Consider the following 20,220-nt stretch of genomic DNA (forward strand, 5'->3'; position numbering starts at 1 on the left):
CTCAGCCCTGGCAGAGGCCCATGGCCCCCTGCCAGCCTGATGGAGGTGGGTGTGGCAGCCACCACTGTGGTAAGGGTGACAAGGGTAGGTTCTAGGGGAGCCCCCCCAAGCTCCTGAACCCTTTTCCTTCCCTTCAAGGAGATGCGAAAGCCCCAGCCTGGTCCCCATCCCACAGCCTAGGGCTTTGGCTCCCATAGTCCCAATCCAGGCAGGACTGGCAGCAGGTGACTGGATGGCGCTGAGAAGGGCAGGCAGAATGGGGGCGTGGGCCCCGGCAAGTGCACTCCTCAGCCAATCAACATCCTGCCTGGCCGGTGGATTCGGTTACAAACCCAAGATCACCCCATACTCCAGCCTCTTTCCTCCTCCTCCCGCAGCTCCATTCATTGGTCCCACAGCACCGGGCCTGCTGGGCTCCGCTTCCGTTCCACTGCTCAGCTGCGGCCTCGTGGGGCCACCAAGTGCAGGCATCCCAGGGGCTTTGTCTGACTGGACTGGGCCAGTGCAGAATGGGGGTTCTGGCAGGGCTGTTTGGGATGCTGGGCTTCCTGGGGGTGGCCCTGGGGGGCTCCCCTGCCCTCCGCTGGTACAGGACCTCCTGCCACTTGACCAAGCCCATCCCTGGCAACCCACTGGGGTCCCTGAGCTTCCTGGCCAAGGATGCTCAGGGACTGGCCCTGATCCATGCCCGCTGGGATGCGCATAGGAGGCTGCGGGCATGTAGCTGGGAGGATGAGCCGGAGCTCACCGCAGCCTACAGTGCCCTCTGTGCTCATGAGACTGCCCAGGGATCCTTCATCCACACCCCCGGACCCGAGCTGCAGAGAGCACTGGCCACTCTTCAGAGTCAGTGGGAGGCATGCCGAGTGCCTGAGGAGAGTCCAGCAGGGGCCAGGAAGAAGCGAGCAGCAGGGCAGAGTGGAGTCCCTGGTGGAGGGCACCAGCGAGAGAAGAGAGGATGGAACATGCCTGGCACACTGTGGTGTGGAGTTGGAGATTCTGCTGGGAACTCCTCAGAGCTGGGTGAGCCATAAGCGGTGTGTGGGCTGGGGGGTCCGATCGGGGAAGCAAGGTTTCTTCAGCCCTAGCCCTTACTCTCCTAGGCTGTGTGTCCTTGGGGGAGTGACTTGACCATGGTGAACCTCAATTTTCTTATCTGTAAAGTGGGGGTAATCATGAATCTCATCATGGGTTGCTTAAATGAGGTCATGGTTTGGGAAGGTCTTATTCAAACCTGGGAGTCCTCATTAAATACCATCCGAGGGACTGGGCAGGCTCGGGGAGGATCCAGGGTCAACTGAGCCAAAAAGCCATTACCCAGGAGGAAGCTTTGTGGGCATGGGGTGCCCAGTGGAATGGATGCTGAGATGGAAGTCCTGGGTGCCAATCCCAACTCAGCACATACAAGCTGAGCAAGTCACTTCCCCTCTCTGAACCTATTTCCTCACCTGTAAAATGAAGGTGATGCATTCCTTTCAGGGCTGGCTGTGAGCCTGGATGTGGGAAGTGCCAGGCATGTGGGAAATGCTTAGTAAAGAGTGCTATTGCTTAGATGGTAATAAACATAGATGAATTTCTTGCACTCTCAGTACAGATGTCTGTGCGTTTGTGTGCAGGGTTGGGGGAGGACTTGGCACCTGAGTCAGAGCAGGTTGGCATCCTGGCAACACCTCCTTGTGCCAGTGAGAAAGGTTGCACCCTGCCTCTTTGCCATTCCATCATACACACATTCATAATTTTGGAGTTTTATTTGGGGCGTGGGCTTGGGAACTCTGGAGGCAGACTCCAATTCCCCCGAAGAAGACCTTTCCATGTATTTATGGGTGGGCTGCCTGGCATTTAGAGTTACCCAACAGAGGCTGCAGCTTGGCTTCTCTTTTCCAGCTTTGAAACTCTGAGAGTCCCACAGAAGGGAGAATGACTGGTCTGAGGACCCTCATGGCATTTGTGTCAGGGCTGGGGTGAGAACCAGGTCTCTGCCCTCTTGCTACCAGGGGGGCATAGCTGGTGCGTGATGCCTAGGACCCTGCTGAGTTGGTGCCCCCTCCCCTCCCTGCAGGGGTCTTCCAGGGACCAGATCTCTGTTGCCGGGAACATGACCACTGCCCACAGAACATCTCACCCTTGCAGTACAACTATGGCATCCGAAACTACCGATTCCACACCATCTCCCACTGTGACTGTGACACCAGGTTGGTGGCAGGCAGCGAGGGCCCAGAGCTCAGGGACAAGGCGGAGTTACCCAGTTCCTGGGTAACTAGACACTGGGATTGTAGAGGATCTTAAAGCTCAGCCAGCTTGGACCCCACAGTGCAGGTAGGAAAGCTGAGGCCAGAAAGAAGGGACGCTTGGACCCCAAACCACCCAGCTGGTCGTGGCACAGTGGGCTGTGGGAGGAACCAGACAGCCCTCCATGCCCCAGGGTCCTGAGTATCTGCTCTGGGGCAGGTTTCAGCAATGCCTGCAGAATCAGCACGACTCCATCTCGGACATCGTGGGCGTGACCTTCTTCAACGTGCTGGAGATCCCCTGCTTTGTGCTGGAGGAGCAGGAGGCGTGTGTGGCGTGGTACTGGTGGGGCGGGTACGTGGCCACCCCCTCGTGTCCCTTTCCAGACAGAGAGGGAGCCCAGGCTCCAAGCCTGGTGAGGGAGAGCTATCTGTCTGTCTGTCTTCCAGGGAATGATGTCCCATCCTGCATGTCCTCTCCTGAGGGCCCGGGATGCAGACCCTCCTTGGGTGTCCCTCACCCAGTGGGATGGGGGATGGGACTGGCAGAGCATTGATCTCCACGGAGATGACCCTGGGGGCTTCTGGAAGGGGGATTCCTAGTCACCAATTTCCACCAACTGCCACCACCCAGCTGTAGGACGTATGGCACAGTGCCCCTCGCTCGCCTTCACCCCAGGACCTTCTACAATGCCTCCTGGAGTTCCCGGGCCACCTCCCCAACTCCCAGCTCCCAGAGCCCAGCCTCTCCCAAGCCTCGACAGAAGCAGCACCTCCGGAAGTGGCCACCACAGCAGAAAGGGTCCAAGCGCCCCAGCAAAGCCAACACCACAGCCCTCCAGGACCCTATGGTCTCTACCAGGCTTGATGTGGCCCCCACAGGCCTCCAGGGCCCACAGGGTGGCCTAAAACCTCAGGGTGAGCTCAGAACCTAACCTTGGGGGTTCTTGACATGAGGGGGTGTCCCTGCCTCTGTTTAGAGGAGGCCATGTGTTGCCTCTTTTCCTGCCCGTTTCCTCCTGGAATCTCCCATCCTCTCCCATCAAATCACACAGCAGCACAGGATTTTCACAATCCACGAATTTGACATCAGGCCCCATTGTGCACTCACCACCACTCCTCTTTATTTCAGCCAATGATGTCCCAACACCCAGAGGCCCTCAAGCCTTGGCCCTGCAGACCCTACCCCCAGTCAAAACTCTAGTTCACAAACTTCACTTGGTTCCTCAAAAGCACCAGGCTCTCTCCTACCACGAGGCCTTTGCACATGCTGTTCCTCCTCTCCTCCTCTTCTCTCCCACCCTCAGTTTAGCAGCCTCTGCCTCCTGGAAGCCTTTCTTGACTACCATCAGTACTCTAGGCATCCCCCATGGCAGTACTACTGTGTTTGGCGGCTTGGGGGTAGGGAGGCACTCCCACAAGGGTGGCACACTGAGGGCACAAAGACTCTCAGGAGGCATGAAATGGAGGGAATCTGTGTGTGTGACTGAGCACATGTGCTGGTGTTTCTCCTGGATGGCACAGGCATTGATGGGGCCTCCCTGGTGGACTGGGCTCCCATCAACACCACATCCACCCCTCAGGTGCCCGCTGGGTCTGCCGCAGCTTCCGCCACCACCTGGACCAGTGTGAGCACCAGATTGGGCCCCAGGAAATCAAGTTCCAGCTGCTCAACAGCGCCCAAGAGTCCCTCTTCCACTGCAACTGCACGCGCCGGTGAGGCCCCTTTGAACCCTTGCGGGGTGGGCTGCCTGTTGCCAGGCATGGGAAGGGGATCCTGGCTGGCAAGGCCCTGCCCCGGCCTGAGCCTGCCTCTGTTCTCAGTCTGGCACGCTTCCTGAGGCTCCACAGCCCACCCGAGGTTACCAACATGCTTTGGGAGCTGCTGGGCACAACCTGCTTCAAGCTGGCCCCTCCACTGGACTGTGTGGAAGGCAAAGAGTAAGTTATGTCAGAGCCAGGAGGGATGGGGGGCTTTTCTCAAGGGGTGGGTTGCCTATACCCACTTTGGATGCTTGGGCCAAGGGGGTAGGGGAAGGGATCAGGAGACCTCTGAGCTCCCATCTATAGCCTCATCCCTCTACCCCCTGCTGTCCCAGGTCCAGCTCTGCAATTGGCCTCTGTGGGTCGCATCTTGGCTTTGTCATTTGATTCCCGCATCACCTTGGCAACTGGTTCACCTTTCCAAGTTTCCATGTCTTTGTCTGTAAAATGGTCGTAGGAACCAAGGAAATGGCAGGATGCACATAGGTCATGCCCTGCCTGGCACACAGCAAAATGAGTACTTAACTCACTCCTAATCCACAATCTCATTTGGTCTTAAACTCCTGGACTCAAGCGATCCTCCCACCTCGGCCTCCTAAAGTGCTGGGATTACAGGCATAAGCCACTGTGCTCTGCTTTCATTTGGATTCTGATTCTCAAAGCCAGCCCCTTCTTAACTTTCCCATTTCATAGATGAGGCTGAGGCTTCTGGCTCAGGTTTCCACAGCCAGCTAGTGGCAGAACCCAGGCCTCCAGGTACCAGCCCAGTTTATCACACCCTTTCTCTGTGAAACTCACCCCTGTCTGCCTTGCTGGTGACTCTGGCGCCAGCCCTCTCTCTCTCTGGGCCTCAGACCCACTGTCTGCAGAGTAGGGTGGGATCCTTGTCAGCCCTGATCATCTGCCCCACTCTTCTCTCCTTACAGCTGTTCCAGAGACCCTAGGGCCATAAAAGTGTCAGCCCAGCACTTGCGGAGGCTTCAGCAGAGGCGACGCCAGCTCCAGGATAAAGGCACATACGAGAGGCAGCCATGGCCTTCAGAGCCCCTGACAGGCTCCGTGTCATTCTACAACCAGTGCCTGCAGCTAACCCAGGCAGCCAAGAGGCCCGACGGACAACAGAAATCCTGGAGCCAGTGACCTCAGTTTCAGCTTTCCTGGGCACCAGCCTGGACCTTGCCCGTGGCTTTGCCAGGCCTTGGGAATTTCAGCCTCCCCTCCATAGGTTAGACTGAAGCAAGGCAGAGGCTGTTGTGGACAATCAAGAGGCTGAATGGGGGGATCTCAAGGCCCAAGTGCTGGACCACGTCTCCTGCTGTTCTGGGTGACCTTGAGCTATGTATGACACAACTCTTCTGTGCCTGAATGTGGTGTTCAGGAAGCTCATTCTGATGCCCTGGGCTTTGGCCTTGCCACGGAACTTCACATACAGATGGGAATGGGGAAAGGGTAACTTACTGCAGCAGCCCCAGGCAGTACCAGGAGGAGGTACGTGTATGTCCATGTTGCAAAAAGAATATATGCCTCAAAAACCTGCCTAGGGGAGCCCCAGTGCCTGGGTGCTGTGGCCTGGGGTAGCAGGTGGGAAGTTAGGGATGTCACAGAAATGTCTGTGTCTGAATCCAGGATCGGGGTGGGTGTTGGAGAGGGCTTTCAGCTCCCCTCCTCCCAGGGGGGCCCCTTCTTTTAACAGCTGCTGTGCCCTTCCTGGCCCAGACCTAAAGCTAAATTCAAATCTCCTCCATGCCCTTGTGCAAAGGACCTCCCTCTTGCACTCTAAGCCTTAGTTTCCTCCTCTGAAAAAAGGGGGTCTCTAACAGGAGCTACCTCATAGGGTTGTTGAGGATTAAGTGAACCAATACATATACAGTGCTTAGCACTTAATAAGTATTCCCTCCCCGTGACACCTAGCTGAACCGTGGTTTGGTGTCTGATCTTGAGAGGTTGATATAACCTTTTAAAGGCCTCAGTTTGCTCACCTGTGAAATGGGTCTAAGAATAACACTGATCCCACAGGGTTGCAGTGCAGACTAAATGAGATGGCATGTGTAATGTATACAGCTGGTGCCTGGTAAATGTCGGTTCTGTCATTCCCTTACCTCTTTAGTCCCTGCCTCTGACTACCCCCATCCCAAGATTACTAACAAGTAGGAAAGAGCCGAGAGTGAGGCTGGAGAATTTAATTCCTAACGGATGACTTCCAGGATTGGGACATCTGCCAGAGCTCCCCCATCATCCCAGATGGGGGCCTGGGCGGGGCTTTGCTGATTGTCACAGTTGAGGTGCCAGGACTGAGTTTTGGGGAACCCCAGTTGTCCACCCCTGGCCAGGACAGAGAGGCAGGTGCAGACACAGCTGGAGGAGCAGCAGGAGAGAGGCAGGTGGGCTTGCAAAGATTGAGGCAGAATGGTGGTCACCTTGGCCCATCTGCCTACCCCACCCTCAGGGCCCCAGGCCCCCTTCCTCCAGCCTCCGATGGCCCTGGGGACTGGGAGACAGGCTGTTGGGGGCCAGGGCCTCCTGATCAGGTCCCCAGGAGCCACCACCACCAGGGTCTACAGTCTCTAGGCGCAAGGCGGGCAACAGGCCCAGGCTTCCAGGTACAGCTGGTGGGAAGGCCCAGGGGCCAGGCAACCCAGAGGGCCCCTCTTCACTACTGCCCCGGCTGCTGCCATTACTGCTCCTGTCAGGAGCCACCCGGGACAGGCGGCGGCTCTGGGGTGAGGGGCTACGGCTGGCACCACGGCGTTCACGGGATGAAGGCCGTAGGGCAAGACCAGGGAACCTGGCCAGTCCCGGGCTGCGGCTGCGGTGTCGCTTGGACTTGCCAGGACTGGGGCTGCGGGACTTGGGTGCAAGGAGCTCCAGCGTGCTGTCATCCTCTCCCTCTGAGCTGGTGCCTGAGCTGTCTGTGCTGCTGCTGGTCAACTCCGAGGAAGGCAGCGAGATCTGGGGGAAATGCTGGTCACTGGGGCGCCCTGCTCCCCAACCCAGCCACCGAGGCCTGACCTCCTGAGGTCTTCCTCTCTTGTTGGCAGATCTTGGGAGGTCAGGTTATTTGTCTGAGCTCAAGAAGCAGAATGTAGGCGCTGTGGCATTTGACAAAGTCTTTAGGCACCCCCAGCCCAGCAGTCTGGCCTACTTACCTGGAAGGGTTCAGTGATGCCAATGAGGATGCTGTGGTTGTGGCTGTAGTAGCCCAGGATGAAGTCTCCATGGCCTTTGGGCAGTGCTTCCTCACTGAATGTTACCTGGTGGGCCCAGGGGTATAAGCCTAAATTGGGGGTCAGGGAGGCCAACTGAAAGCCCCCAAGGTGAGTTCTGAGGTCCCAAAGGCAACAGGGACTTCCCCTGACTCTCCCACTCCTTTTAAGTACCTGGTAGGTATTCCCATCCACATCTTCATGTTTGGCCCAGACATAAGCCACATAGTCCTTGCAATGGCGGAAACCCACCTGGGGGATCAGTGTTGTGGAATCAGTGTTGTGACCCTATAATGACTGATCCCAGCAGTCTCCCAGTGTGGCATCAAGATCTGGACAAGCCAGTGACCCCACCATGCCGTTCAGCTTCTCCTCCAGGCCCCTTTCTTCCCTGAGTCGCTGACCGCCACTGCCCCTCTCACCCGGTACAAGCCGATCCAGTCCCAGGAGCTGCGGGCGAACACTGTTTCCACGCGGTACCTCACCACCGCCTGCTCGGGCCGCACCCACTCATCTGCCACCTCCAGCTGCACCAGTGGCATGTCATCCCTGAAGGCAAACTGTCCAGGCAAGGCAGGGGCAGGGGGCCACATCAGGGGAGACCCTCTAGTATCCCACACACTTAAGGCTCTTGGGTCTTAGCACAAATTGCCTGAGACAAAGGGCCACTTTACAGACTGGGAAACTGAGGCAGAACAGGTCTACTATAAATACCAAGCCCTGTGCTGCCTCCCAGCCCAGGGCTCCTTCTGCCCACAGCCTCCTTAGGGAGTGAGTGAGAACATAGCTTTGAAGCTAGCAGATCCTGGATTTGGCTCTGGTTGTGCCATTGACAGGCTGGGTGAGTTCCTCAGCCTCTCTGAATGCCAGGGCCCTCATCTGCAAACTCAGAGACTCTTTTTTTTTTTTCTTTCTTTTTCTGAGATGGAGTCTCGCTCTGTCACCCAGGCTGGAGTGCAGTGGTGCGATCTCGGCTCACTGCAACCTCCGCCTCCCGGGTTCAAGTGATTCTCCTGTCTCAGCCTCCCTAGTAGCTGAGACCACAGGCACTGCCACCATGCTTGGCTAATTTTTGTATTTTTAGTAGAGGCAGGCTTTCATCATGTTGGCCAGGCTGTTCTTGAACTCCTGACCTCAAATGATCCACCCACCTCAGCCTCCCAAAGTGCTGGGATTATAGGCATGAGCCACCGCGCCCGGCCAAATTCAGAGACTCTTATTTTACTCTTGGAGTTGTTCAGCAGATTCAGTGAGACATCATTTGCAAAGCATCCAATAAATTTCCCAGTATACCAGTAAGTGCTCAATAAATGATTTGTCTCATGCTAGCAAGGAAGACCAATAAAATCCTATGATGCACTGGGTATTTGGGGTAAGCTGAATATTCCTGAGCAGGCAAGAAGAGCTCTGGGTGGGAGGATGGAGACCTCAGTCCACTTCCAGGCTCTACCACTAACTCGCTATGTTACCTCAGGGCAGGCTCTAACCATCCCAAGGTTCAGTTTCTCCAACTGAGTGTAAGTACTAATTGGCTACTAACTATTATCTTGTCATCAGTCCATGAAGAAAAGTTATAACCACGAATATCCTTTCCCCAAGGTCAACCCAGACCCACCAGGGGCGCCACCTGAATGTGTGGAGCTGCTAAGGTGGCAGGCTGCCAGGATATTGACCCCACCTCTGTCCCTCAGGGAAGGGCTGAGTTGTTGCCAATACCAGATCTTTGTCTGATCCCCTGTTTACCTAGTTTCAGGTTTCCCTCCCTCAGCTTCTGAGCCAATCTGTTCCAGAAGTAACTGGCACATTCTTTCCCTGTTCCTGTGTTCCTAACAGCAGGGGCGGGCAAGGGTAGACCTTTGAAAATGCCCTCCAAGGCCTTGCAGCATCAAAACCCCTACTGAGCCCTATTCTGACTGCATTGCCTTGGGTAAGAGACTTAAGTTCTCTGAGCCTCAGTTTCCCTCACCAGTAAAACAGGGAGGAAAACTGGGACATCTCAGGGCCTACTGAGGCATTCAAAAGGATGACATATGTAAAGTGCACTACACAGGCCTGGCATGTAGTAGGTACTCAATGGGAATTTTTTTTTTTTTTTTTTTTTTTTTTGAGACAGAGTCTCACTCTGTAGCCCAGGCTGGAGTGCAGTGGTGCCATCTCGGCTCACTGCAACCTCCGCCTCCCGGGTTCAAGCAATTCCTCTACCTCAGCCTCCCAAGTAGCTAGGACTATAGGTGCACGCCACCACACCCAGGTAATTTTTGTATTTTTAGTAGAGACAGGGTTTCACTATGTTAGCCAGGCTGGTCTCGAACTCCTGACCTAGTGATCCGTCTGCCTCAGCCTCCCAAAGTGCTGAAATTACAGGCGTGAGCCACCGCACCCAGCTGGGAAATGTTTTTAAAGGGACAGAGTTCTGGAGGAGGTGGGAAGGACAGGATGGGGTGTCAAAAGGAGTGATTTTCCAGGTGCGGTCCCTGATTGTGGGTTAAATCTTCATGCCCAACACTTTTGCCAGAGGTCATGGCAGGCCAAGCGTGGGGATATTTCCATTCCCAGCTAAAGATATCGGCCAATGTCCCACTGACTGGCCATGTGACAAAGTTACCAGGAAAAACATTTTCTGGCCTGCTGGGCTCCCTCTTATCAGATCAAGAGACTCGAAGAGCCCAGAGTTGGGTTTCAGGGCTGAAAGGATGGGATCTACCCTGCTCTGCCACTGCAGAGCATGTGTATGGTTTGGGGCATGTGCCTACCCCATGACGAGCCTCAGATCCCGCCAGAGAAAAAAAGGGAGTTGGACTACATGGTCTCACAGGTCTGGTTCTGAGATTCTAGGATTTCCCGTTTTGATGTCGGCAACCAGGAACCTCAATCCTAAATACAATACTAAATTATAGTAACTACTTAAGAGTTTGGGTTTGTATTTTTTACATCTTTGCTCTCCCTCCCCATCACTACACACTCTCATAATGCTTGGCATATGGTAAGACAGTAAGTACTCAGTAAATAATGAATGAATGAATATGAATGAATGTTACATGGAGTTTGATTTTGCTGGTCTTATTATATATGTGAATTTTTATATCTTTTCTTTGTTATTTTTAAGACACTAGTAGTGAAAACGATGATGTATATGTGAATTTTTTTTTTTTTTTTTGAGACAGGGTCTTGCTCTGTTGCCTAGGCTGGAGTGCAGTGGTACGATCACAGCTCACAGCAGCCTAGATCTTCCAAGCTCCAGTGATCTTCCCACCTCAGCCTCATAAATAGCTGTGAATACAGGTGTGCGCCACCTAGCTAAATTTTATTTTTATTTTTATTTTTTCCCTGAGACACAGTCTTGCTCATGTCACCCAGGTTGGAGTGCAGTGGGACAATACTGGCTCACTGCAACCTCTGCCTCCCAGGTTCAAGTGATTCTTGTGCCTCAGCCCCCCAAGCAACTGGGATTACAGGCATGCACCACTGCGCTAGGCTAATTTTTGTATTTTTAGTAGAGATGGGTTTCGCCATGTTGGCCAGGCTGGTCTCAAACTCCAGGCCTCATGTGATCCGCCCACATCAGCCTCCCAAAGTGCTGGGATTACAGGCCTGAGCCACTGTGCCCAGACTTTTTTTGATTTTTTTTAGAGATGATGTCTCACTGTGTTGCCCAGGCCAGTCTTAAACTGCTGAGCTCAAGCGATCCTTCCACCTCAGCCTCTCAAAGTGTTGAGATTACAGGTGTGAACCACTGCGCCAGCCTATAAATGAGTTTTAAGATAAATTGCTCTAAACCTTTCTCAGAAGACAGGAGTTAGAGATTAGTAGAAAAGGCACGGGCTCTAAGGCTGGGTGTGGTGGCTCACACCTTGTAATCCCAGCACTTTGGGAGGCCGAGGTGGGCAGATCACCTGAGGTCAGGAGTTCAAGACCAGCCTGGCCAACATGGCCAAACCCCATCTCTACTAAAAATACAAAAATTAGCCAGGCGTGGTGGCAGGCACCTGTAATCCCAGTTACTCAGGAGGCTGAGGCAGGAGGATCACTTGAACCCAGGAGGTAGAGGTTGCAGTGAGCCCAGACCACACCACTGCACTCCAGCCTGGGCAACAGAGTGAGACTGCATTAAAAAAAAAAAAAAAATAGGGTGCCAGTTGCAGTGGCTCATGCCTGTAATCGTAGCACTTTGGGAGGCTAAGGTGGGTGGATCACTTGAGGTCAGGAGTTCAAGACCAGCCTGGCAAACATGGTGAAACCCTGTCTCTACTAAAATACAAAAATTAGCTGGGCATGGTGGCGGGTGCCTGTAATCCCAGCTACTTGGGAGGCTGAGACAGGAGAATTGCTTGGACCCAGGAGATGGTGGTTGCAGTGAGCTGAGATCGTGCCACTGCACTCCAGCCTGGGGTGGCTGAGCAAGACTCTGTCTCAAAAAAAAAAAAAAAAAAGGTTGGCCGGGCACGGTAGCTCACACCTGCAATCCCAGCACTTTGGGAGGCCGAGGTGGGTGGATCAGGAGGTCAGGAGTTCAAGACCAGCCTGGCCAATATGGTGAAACCCTGTCTCCACTAAAAATACAAAAATTAGCCTGGTGTGGCAGGTGATGTAATCCCAGCTACTTGGGAGGCTGAGGCAGGAGAATTACTTGAACCCGGGAGGCGGAGCTTGCAGTGAGCTAAGATCACGCCACTGCACTCTAGCCTGGGCGACAGAGCGAGACTCTGTCTCAAAAAAAAAAAAAAAGAAAAGAAAAGGCATGGGCTCTGAAACCAGACTCACTTGGGTTCAAATCCTAACTGTTCCTCTTACTAGCTGTGTGACCCTGGGCAGGTGATGCCATGTGTCTGAGCCTCAGCTTCCTCATCTGAAAATGTAGATCGCAACCCCATATCCACTCTGTTACAACAAATGGATGCTGCTGAGGGCAGGTACAAGGGGTAATGGTGAGGGGCAGTGGTATGCCGTGTTGGGCCTGGGGATTTTATGCAGGGAGGATGAGGCCAGAACTCACCTGCAGGAGGAACTGGGCAGCCACAGGCTTGTGGTCGCTGACTGTGTATTCCATGTGGCTGCGATAGCTGTGCTGCGTCACCTGGAGTCGGTGGCTCTTCCGTCCTGAGGGGCTGGGACCCCCACCTGGAGCCTTGACCTTCCATAGGATACGGTCTGTCCAAGCTGGCTTCCGTTTCTTGGCACTGCAGTGAGCGGGGGTACCCCAAGTTTCAGGGGCTGGGGATCAAGATGCAACCCTCCATCTTGCCTCCTGTCCCTCTTCCCAAAGTCTCCCTGTTCAAGAAGACCTCAGCCCACTTCCCCATCCCTCCTCGGACTGAGCTCACCTGGTATCGTATTTGTTGGTACCCACATCAAACTTGAAGGTGGGAGCGAAGTTGAGGGGCCCCTCCTGAAAGCCCTTCAGAATGGGCCAGGTGTTCTTGGCCATGTTGAGCTGTGGGGGGTCCAGGAGAGCAGATTGGACAACAGCTTGGGCTTTGCTGTGCCCAGGGAGGGGGTGGGGCAGGTGAGGACAGGGACCATAGCCTAAGGTACAGGTGTGTCCTGGGACATGCTCTGTATGCTTCTGGGGACAAGGACCCCACCTGGTCCTTCTCCCAGAGCTGATGGAGCTGGTCACTGTCGATGGCAAACTTGACAAAGTGCAGGTCATAGCTCTCAATGCGGAAGTTCAGGTCCCCGAACCAGAACACGAGGCTGTTTGGGGTGGGGGATGGGAGAGATGTGGGGGGCGGTGGGGGGTGTCAACAGGTCCATGGGGGATAAGGGCTCAGCCCAGGTCCTTCCAGGCCCCATCCAACCCGAGGGAATGTAGTGAGTGGGTGAGTGGTGCCAGAGCCTCCAGTCTACCAAAGGGCAGAGGAAGAGCAGGGGGACCGGTCTACAGGAAATTAGGTTCTGACCTTCAGCAAGGCCGGGCCCCTCAGTAAAGCTCTACCCTACAGGCTCCGCCCCTCCCCATCCAACTGTTCTCTGCTTTCGTGTTCCTACAACTAGTTTGGGCGGGCACTAACCCCCATACGCCCTGCCTCTCTCCATAAGCCCCACCCAAGCTGGTACAAAAACCCCCATCACTAGCCCCACCCAAGCTCTATTTGGCCCCACCCCAGCCCATACTCATGATCCAGGATGCCCTGTGCGCCCGGCCCTTGGAACTGCTGGAGGCTGAGGATGGTCTGGAAGTTGTCCTTGCGCTGCTCTGCCTTGTCCATATGCGCAGGCAAGTGGCAGTTCAGGAAGCATAGCATGTGCCCGAAGGCCGCCATGCGCACGCTCACGCCACCCTTGTTACCCTAGGGAGGCAGGGTCAGGTGGCTCATGGGCGGGGCTTAGGCCAGGAGGTGAGGCACTGGGAGCGGGGGTTAGAGAGGAGATGTGGGTGGAAGGTGGGTGGGTCCTGTGGAAATGAGGAACAACGCTAGGACACAGTGGGGAGAGAAAAGGGCGGGGGTATAGAGGAATAGGATTGGGTATTGGGCAGTGCATGGGGAGGGGTAGGCCGCAGGGTAAAGGGTGGAGGATGGGAAGGGGACCTTGCTGTGCATGGGGCGGGGGAACTAATCTAAGGCCCCCTTCATGTCCCATCCCCTTCTGGGCCCGCTCACAGGCTCACCCAGTAGCCGCCCAGGCCAGTGCGCGTGCAGTCGGTCTGCACGTCTCGCAGGAAGGGCAAGTGGTAGTACTTGGCAAACAGCAGCAGGATGACACCCTGCATCCTCACCGAACTCACCTGCAGCAGGAGGCCACGCAGCTGGGGGACAGAACACAACTCCCCCGCCCTCACGCCCACCTTCAGGTCTGCCCCTCCACCCACCCATGTCACGGACCCAGCCACAGAGGCCCAGCGGGCCCCACACTGAGCCAGGGTACAGCTGGAGCCAGGAATTCAGCAGGGTCTCTGGCTGTCCAGGGGGTGAGGGGTGCGTTACCAGCACAAAGTTGAAGGGCCCCAGCGCATCCATGAACAGCTCACTCCACTGGTCTGTGAAGAGGGCGTCCTTGAGTCGCTTGTTGAGCATAGAGTTCACTTCCTGCAACCTGGAGGGGTGGGGGCGGGGTGGCCATGGGATTGGAGAGGTGCCCTGGAAGCCCCTGCCATGGGTGGAGGGCCCAGAAGGCCTGAGAGGCTCACGAGGGGGTCCACATGCCCTGCCACCTCACCCTATGGCGATCATGTCTGCACCGTCGCTGTCATCACCACCGCCCAGGTGGAGGAGGGATGTGACATCGTCTGGGGGCATGGCAGTACCCACGTTCCATGTGACCACAGTGATCCTGCGGGCAGGGGCATATGAGGGTGTAGTCCTGGCACCACTCCCTCACCCTCAAGCTTCCTTTCACAGGACTCCCTGGGGAACTAAATGGAGGCAGGTGTGGGCCAAAGCCCTAAGAAGGACCCATAGGAGGCCCCGCATCCTGTCCCCCTGCCACACTCTCCCTGGGAGATCAACTGAGAGGCAGCAAGTTCCTTAGGAGGGGATGCTATCTTCTGAGGGTCACAGAGTGGGCCCAGCAACCCCCTCCCCAAAGACTCTTCCTCAGAGACAGAAGCTGAGGTAGAGCACGCCATCCACCCTGGAAGAATGGCTAACCTCAGAGCTAAGCCCCAGCCACCTTTCTTGGGAGAGGGCCCCCTCACCGGAAGCCGGGGTCGCTCTTGCAGGTAGGCTGAGCTGACCAAGGGGAGGATGACAGGGTGGATGTAGAAGAGGAGGTGGTGACTGGGGCTGGGGCTTCTTGGGCCTGAAGGTTGGGGCTCAGGCACCTGCCAGGCCCTGTATTCTGGGTGCCAAGCCTTGGGAGGGCCATGTCAGGGGCTGGGGGAACACAGGGAGAGCGATTGGGGGAGCGGCTTGGGGAACGGCTGGGTGATCGGGGTGGCTTGGGCAGAGGTGGGGGCACAGTCTGGCTTGAGGGGGCCCCAGGCCGGAAGGTGGGGGACAGAAGTCCAGGGGAGTGGGTGCCAGGCTCTGAAGGACCCTGGCCCACATCCAAGGGCAAGGTCTGGGGTGGCCGTGGCAAAACAGGATCCTCAGGGCTGCTGTGGAGGGCCTCAGGCCGGGCTCGGAAGGAGGGAGAGAGCCAAGGGTCTGGGGAGGTTTGGATGGAGGGTGGGGAGCCTGTAGGACCAGATGTCTGAGCTGGAGGCTGGAGATGCCCCTCAGAAGCAGGGAGAGGTCTAGGGGCTGGGGCATCCCTCTTTCTAGCTGGTGTCTGTCCCACAGAGGCGGAGCCTGATGCCGTGGATGCTGGAGCCAGGGCCTGTTCCTGAGATGGAGACAGAACTGGACTGGGCACTGGGGAAGGGGTGGAGGGGAGTTCTGGGGGCTGCTCCTCAGAAGCCAGTGCCAGGCTCAGGCCAGAGGCTGCCAGCGTTGGCTTGGGTCCCACGGAGGCAGGTGGCTCCTGCTTCTGGTCTCTGGAGGTTGGGGCTAGATTGGGCCTCAGGGTGGCTGGGGGAGATCTTGGCCCTGCTGAGGCAGACATCAGCAGCTGCCCCAGGGATGTCGGAGCCAGAACTGAGCCTGTGGTCGCTGGGGGAGGCTTTGGTCCAGCTGAGGCAGACATCACCAGCTGGCCCACAGATGTTGGGGCCAGGCTGGAGCTGCGGTGGGCAGAAGCTGTTTTCTGCCCTCCAGGGGTACACAGTGGAGCCAGGATTGGTCGGGGAGATGCCAGAGCCAGCCTCGGTCGTTCCGAGGAAGCTGACATAGCTGCCCGTGGCCCTACAGGTGCCAGAGCCAACCTTGGTTCCGAGGGTCCCAGGGCTGCATTCTTCTTTGCTGGGAGCTGAAAACTTGAGTCCACCTTGTGGAGGACAAGTCAAAGATTCAGAGTGACCCTAACCAGGGCACTGGGCCCCAACTTCCATATAGACCCTGGCAGATTTCATCTAGCTAAGAAAGGCACATCTTTCCAAGGAAGTTCTTCCTACTATCTCACCTCAATCTATTCTGCTGCAGGTCAACTTCTGTCTTGGAAGAGATAGGACACAAAACCCTAACCCCTCCTTTAAGTCTGAAACCTCTTTCACAGATGGGGAAACTAAGACCCTGACTCAAATGAGGCAGAGTGTGAACCTGAACCTGAGGACTTGCCTTGCCTTCCTGGCTGGAACCCACACCCTGCCCATTCTGTGCAGCTTCCCTGGGCAACCCTCCCACTGCAGTCCCTGAAGCTCCCCCAGCCACGGCTACTGACCTGACATCCCAGGTCTGGGCACACTGGGGGCAGCCTGTTTCTTTTCATTTTCTATTGTCAAGATACAGACCTATGGGTGCAGCCTGTTAAATACCTCTCCCTTCCTTCATAATGCCCAGAAACCCTCAGTTCCCCACCACCCCGTAAACATCCAAATCCCTTGGTTACAGCCCTCTCTGTTCTCTTACCCATTCCCAGAGCTCCACCCAGGAGCAAGAGCTGGGAGCTGAGACTGGCTGTGTAGATTCAAAGCCCAGCTCTGTGTGACCTTAGGCAAGTACCTGTCTGCCCAGGGCCTCAGTTTCTCTGTCTGTAAAATGAAGGGATGGCGTCTAGGGTCCCTGGCCACATTATATTCTGGGGAATCTTCGTCTCACATTGTCTGCATTTATGAGCCCAACATTTGCTAGAATTCCAGCTAGCCCCGTGGAATAGTCCATCCTCACCAAGTGTGAATCTAGCATTCAGAGCAAGTCCAGGATTCTAAGTTGATCCTGGTGTCACATCTCTCTGTGCCCAGGTTGTGCCCTCTTACATCCTCCACTTTCTCTCCGACCTGAAAGGACAGGCAAGCAGGTATCCCTTTTATGTCCGGCAGGTGGGAGGGGCGGGGAGTCGTGGAGTCCTGTAGGGACCTATCCTCCTTCCCCATCTATTCTCTCTGATGTCCCCTGTCTCCAGAAGACAGGATAAAGTGTCCTCTGCCAAGGAGGGCAGAAGAAGTTCTATGCTTGCCCCAGGATGGCCCTAGGTAGGGTAACAGGGCCCATGGAGGCCCTGCCTCCGGAGACGCAGTTCTGTCTCTGTCCCGTATCCTTCTCGGTTCAGAGTACCTAAAACTCCACCTCCACCTCCCTTCTCAAACTCAGTTCTTTGAGGCAGCATTTTAGGCACCCTCCTTGGCTCCAAGTGTCACACTGTGTGCCGGCTTCCCCCTAACTATCACACCGCCTCCAGTACTAACAACTTAGCCATCCCAGATGTCACAGTTTTAGTCTTCAGCGACAAGCTCCCTCATTTTGCATTGGCTCAGAGAGGAAAAGCAACTTGCCCAAGGTCACACAGCAAAGCTGGAGCACAGCTGGGTCCTCTGATACCCAGTCCAGGACTCTCCCAAGGGCTCCTGGAGATGGCTAACTTCATCTGTCTCCAGGCATCCTGTCACTGCCCCTCAGCCCCCAGGGTGCTCTCTTCACCTAGCCCCTGCTCGCTGAGCAGAGGAAAGTACCAGCCCCTCAGTCAGGAGCACCAGGGTGCCTGCAGTGTATGTGGTGGGGGGGTGTGTGGAACCAGGGATCAGGAAAGGGGGGTCACTGGGTCTCAGGGGTCTTACCTTGGAGGGTGCCCCAGTTTGGGCAACACCCTGGGGCATGGGCAGGGATCCCAGGCCAGCCAGGGTCCCTGGCCTCCTGCTGCCCCTGCTGCTCTGGCCCTCCATGTCTGCAGCCCCCGGCAGCCTGGACTCCCTCGGCTCCGGCTCCAGCTCTGCCCCTGCTCCAGCTCTGCTGCTCCCGGGAACCAGTGATGTCATCAGCCATTTCAACCTGCTGAGAATTTAAAGGCACAGGCTCCCACTTCCCAGCCTGGAAGAGGCCGGAGCAAGGTGGCTACCCCCTGGGAATCCTTCAAACTGGCTGCTGAGGCTGGAACAGCCATGGAGTGGGGAGGGGAGAGTGTACCAATCTGCTTGGCCCAGGTCCCAACTGGCAGAAGGAAGGCAGCTGTCTGTCTACCTCCACCTTTCTGCCGTAGGCCTGGCCAGCCCTTTGCTCCAGGGAGGGGCATTAACACACCTGCCTTAAGTTAGGACAGGTGGTTCAGAGGTCTGCACCCTCTCCAGGGCCTCAGAGACAACTGAGTTCATGCCCTGATCCCGTGACCTTCCTGACTCCCTGCCAGCTCAGAGCTTGCCCTGGCCCCCACCCTTGCCCCATTTTCAGGTCTTGGTGCCACCCTCCCCACTCCTACTGCCAGTCCCAGGCTTTATCCTTCCCAACCCAGGACCAGACACTCAGGCTCCAGCCACTGCAGTCTTTTCCCATCTCAGGCCTCAGCACCAGCCCCTCCTCTTCTGCAGACACCTAGCTGCTCTCAGATGTCCCCACAGCCAGGCCTAACCCAGCCCGGCTTCTGTCAGTTTTCCTCTCTCCAGTATTCACTGGGTGTGGTTTGGGAGGGGGACTTGCTCAAGGTCACCTGGTGAACTGAGAAGGTCTCCTGTGTTTCAGTGAGAAAACTTAGTGACCCAAGACTAGCACAAGCCCTTTGGGCTATCTAGGGGAAGGGAACTTGGGTGGAGAAGGGCCCAGCAGTGGGGTAACAGACTGACGAGAGTTAAAAATAGGCCTGAGAACTGCTACAGCCAGGACCCAGCCCAGGGCATGGTCCCCAACGGGCCTACGGGAGTTTGTTGAATGAATAAATGAATTAGAAGAGTGAATGGGTGATGAGGGTCAGATTGAGCCGGGATGGCTGTGGGATCTCTGTTTCTGATGTCTTAGAGAGGAGTGATCCCACCCACTTTAGGCAGAAAATGTTCAGAGTTCTGTGTGCAGAGGTCCCTGTTAACCAACATGGAGCATCTGCATGGGCCTGTGCAGTCTCCTACATGAAGGCAGATGCCTCACTTTCCTCTCCTGAAGGCACTTCCTACCTCTGCTTGGCTGTCTGTAGGTCTAGTCTGTATTTTCAGGCCAGCAGGGGCAGAGACTCAGGCCATATTAGGGTGTTGGGGTAGAAAGGTCTTTGGACAGTGATAGTGGAGATGGCGACAGTGGTGACGGGGAAGGCAGTTGTCGTGATGGATGTGATGATGTATGTAATTGTGATGATGGAAGTAGGGGGCTAGCAGTGGTGTTGGTGAAGGTGGTGGAGGTGATGGTGATGGCAAAGGTAGAGGTGATGATGGTACCAATACTGATGACGGTGTTGTGTTAATGAAACAGGTAGTGTTGGAGTTGGAGGTAGCAGTCAGGGAGGATGTGAGAGTAGATCTGGTGGTGATGCTCAGGTTACCAGAAAAAGGAAGATTCGAACTCATCCTGTCTCATCCTCTGACTCCTGTTTTACAAATAAGAAAACGGGAGCCCTGGGGCCGGGGGAGTACTGGCAAAGTGCCAGTAATCCCAGCACTTTGGGAGGCTGAGGTGGGCAGATCACCTGAGGTCAGGAGTTTGAGACCAGCCTGGTCAACATGGTGAAACCCCATCTCCACTAAAAATATAAAAATGAGCCGGGTATGGTGGTACATGCCTGTAGTCCCAGTGACTTGGGAGACTGAGGCAGGAGAATTGTTTGAACCTGGGAGGTGGAGGTGGAGGTTGCAACGAGCCGAGATCGCACACACCACTGCACTCCAGCCTGGGTGACAGAGCAAGGCCTTGTCTCAAAAAAAAAAAAAGAAAAGAAAAGAAAAAAGAAAAAGAAAATGGGAGCCCCCAAGACTACCCAGCTTCTGATGCAATCCTGGAGGGAATGATGGGCAGATCCCGGCCTCTGGGACCAGTCCTAGGGCTCAGCCATCTAGGGCTGGGACAGGAGCATCAGTGCCCTTTGGAACCCAGGCAAATGTCATGCAAATGTGTCTGCAGAGGGCTCCTCTGCCTCAGGAGGGCAACCCAGGATTTCCCACCACCCACTCCCTGAGCTCAGACCCTGCAGGGGACTTTGTTTCTAGCCCTCCCGCTGACTTACTTGAGGAGGTCACTCTGATTCCCAATTTGTGTAAGGGATATTAAAACAGCAGACACCTCCTAAGTTTGCTGGTGAAGATTCAACAGGATAATATATATGAAATGTTTAGCATAGAGCCTGGCACAGCAAGCTCT

General features: G+C 55.6%; 2 protein-coding genes across 10 annotated transcripts; one reads left to right on the plus strand and one right to left on the minus strand.

Moving 5' to 3' along the window:
- Positions 1-355: 355 nt before the first annotated feature.
- PLA2G3 (phospholipase A2 group III) lies at positions 356-6,048 on the plus strand. Its single transcript, XM_055253926.2, has 7 exons — positions 356-1,023; positions 2,060-2,192; positions 2,449-2,583; positions 2,863-3,146; positions 3,812-3,944; positions 4,053-4,169; positions 4,919-6,048. Exons 1-7 carry the CDS (start codon positions 510-512, stop codon positions 5,130-5,132), a joined length of 1,530 nt encoding a protein of 509 aa, XP_055109901.2. The 5' UTR covers positions 356-509; the 3' UTR covers positions 5,133-6,048.
- A 109-nt stretch (positions 6,049-6,157) lies between these two features.
- Positions 6,158-17,940, minus strand: INPP5J (inositol polyphosphate-5-phosphatase J). 9 transcript variants are annotated; one of them, XM_055252807.2, is made up of 15 exons: positions 17,727-17,790; positions 16,582-16,949; positions 15,939-16,000; positions 14,832-15,009; positions 14,354-14,467; positions 14,122-14,230; positions 13,806-13,922; positions 13,310-13,485; positions 12,778-12,889; positions 12,517-12,626; positions 12,189-12,372; positions 7,618-7,755; positions 7,370-7,447; positions 7,139-7,243; positions 6,158-6,941 (listed from the first exon to the last, which is right to left on the minus strand). In XM_055252807.2, the coding sequence occupies exons 3-15, from the start codon at positions 15,964-15,966 to the stop codon at positions 6,435-6,437; spliced, it is 1,956 nt and encodes a 651-aa protein (XP_055108782.2). In that variant the 5' UTR covers positions 15,967-16,000; positions 16,582-16,949; positions 17,727-17,790; the 3' UTR covers positions 6,158-6,434. The 9 variants fall into 9 exon arrangements, with proteins under 9 accessions (XP_055108782.2, XP_063479605.1, XP_055108778.2 ...); XM_063623535.1 differs by lacking the exon at positions 16,582-16,949 and having other exon boundaries at positions 17,727-17,880; XM_055252803.2 differs by lacking the exon at positions 16,582-16,949 and having other exon boundaries at positions 14,832-16,000; positions 17,727-17,940.
- Positions 17,941-20,220: the final 2,280 nt, after the last annotated feature.

Source organism: Symphalangus syndactylus, chromosome 18, assembly GCF_028878055.3.
Source record: "Symphalangus syndactylus isolate Jambi chromosome 18, NHGRI_mSymSyn1-v2.1_pri, whole genome shotgun sequence".
Classification (NCBI taxonomy): Eukaryota; Metazoa; Chordata; class Mammalia; order Primates; family Hylobatidae; genus Symphalangus; species Symphalangus syndactylus.

What these genes read in the sequence shown, in the direction of transcription:
- PLA2G3 (XM_055253926.2), top strand. Translation starts at nt 510, where the DNA reads ATGGGGGTTCTGGCAGGGCTGTTTGGGATGCTGGGCTTCCTGGGGGTG. An exon ending in CACTGTGACTGTGACACCAG is followed by an intron (nt 2,193 to 2,448) that starts GTTGGTGGCAGG and finishes GCTCTGGGGCAG; the next exon opens with GTTTCAGCAATGCCTGCAGA. An exon ending in GGGTGGCCTAAAACCTCAGG is followed by an intron (nt 3,147 to 3,811) that starts GTGAGCTCAGAA and finishes TCCACCCCTCAG; the next exon opens with GTGCCCGCTGGGTCTGCCGC.
- INPP5J (XM_055252803.2), bottom strand. Translation starts at nt 17,924, where the DNA reads ATGACATCACTGGTTCCCGGGAGCAGCAGAGCTGGAGCAGGGGCAGAG. An exon ending in GGCCCTTCAACTTTGTGCTG is followed by an intron (nt 13,923 to 14,121) that starts GTAACGCACCCC and finishes CTCCTGCTGCAG; the next exon opens with GTGAGTTCGGTGAGGATGCA. An exon ending in CTGGCCTGGGCGGCTACTGG is followed by an intron (nt 13,486 to 13,805) that starts GTGAGCCTGTGA and finishes CTGCCTCCCTAG; the next exon opens with GGTAACAAGGGTGGCGTGAG.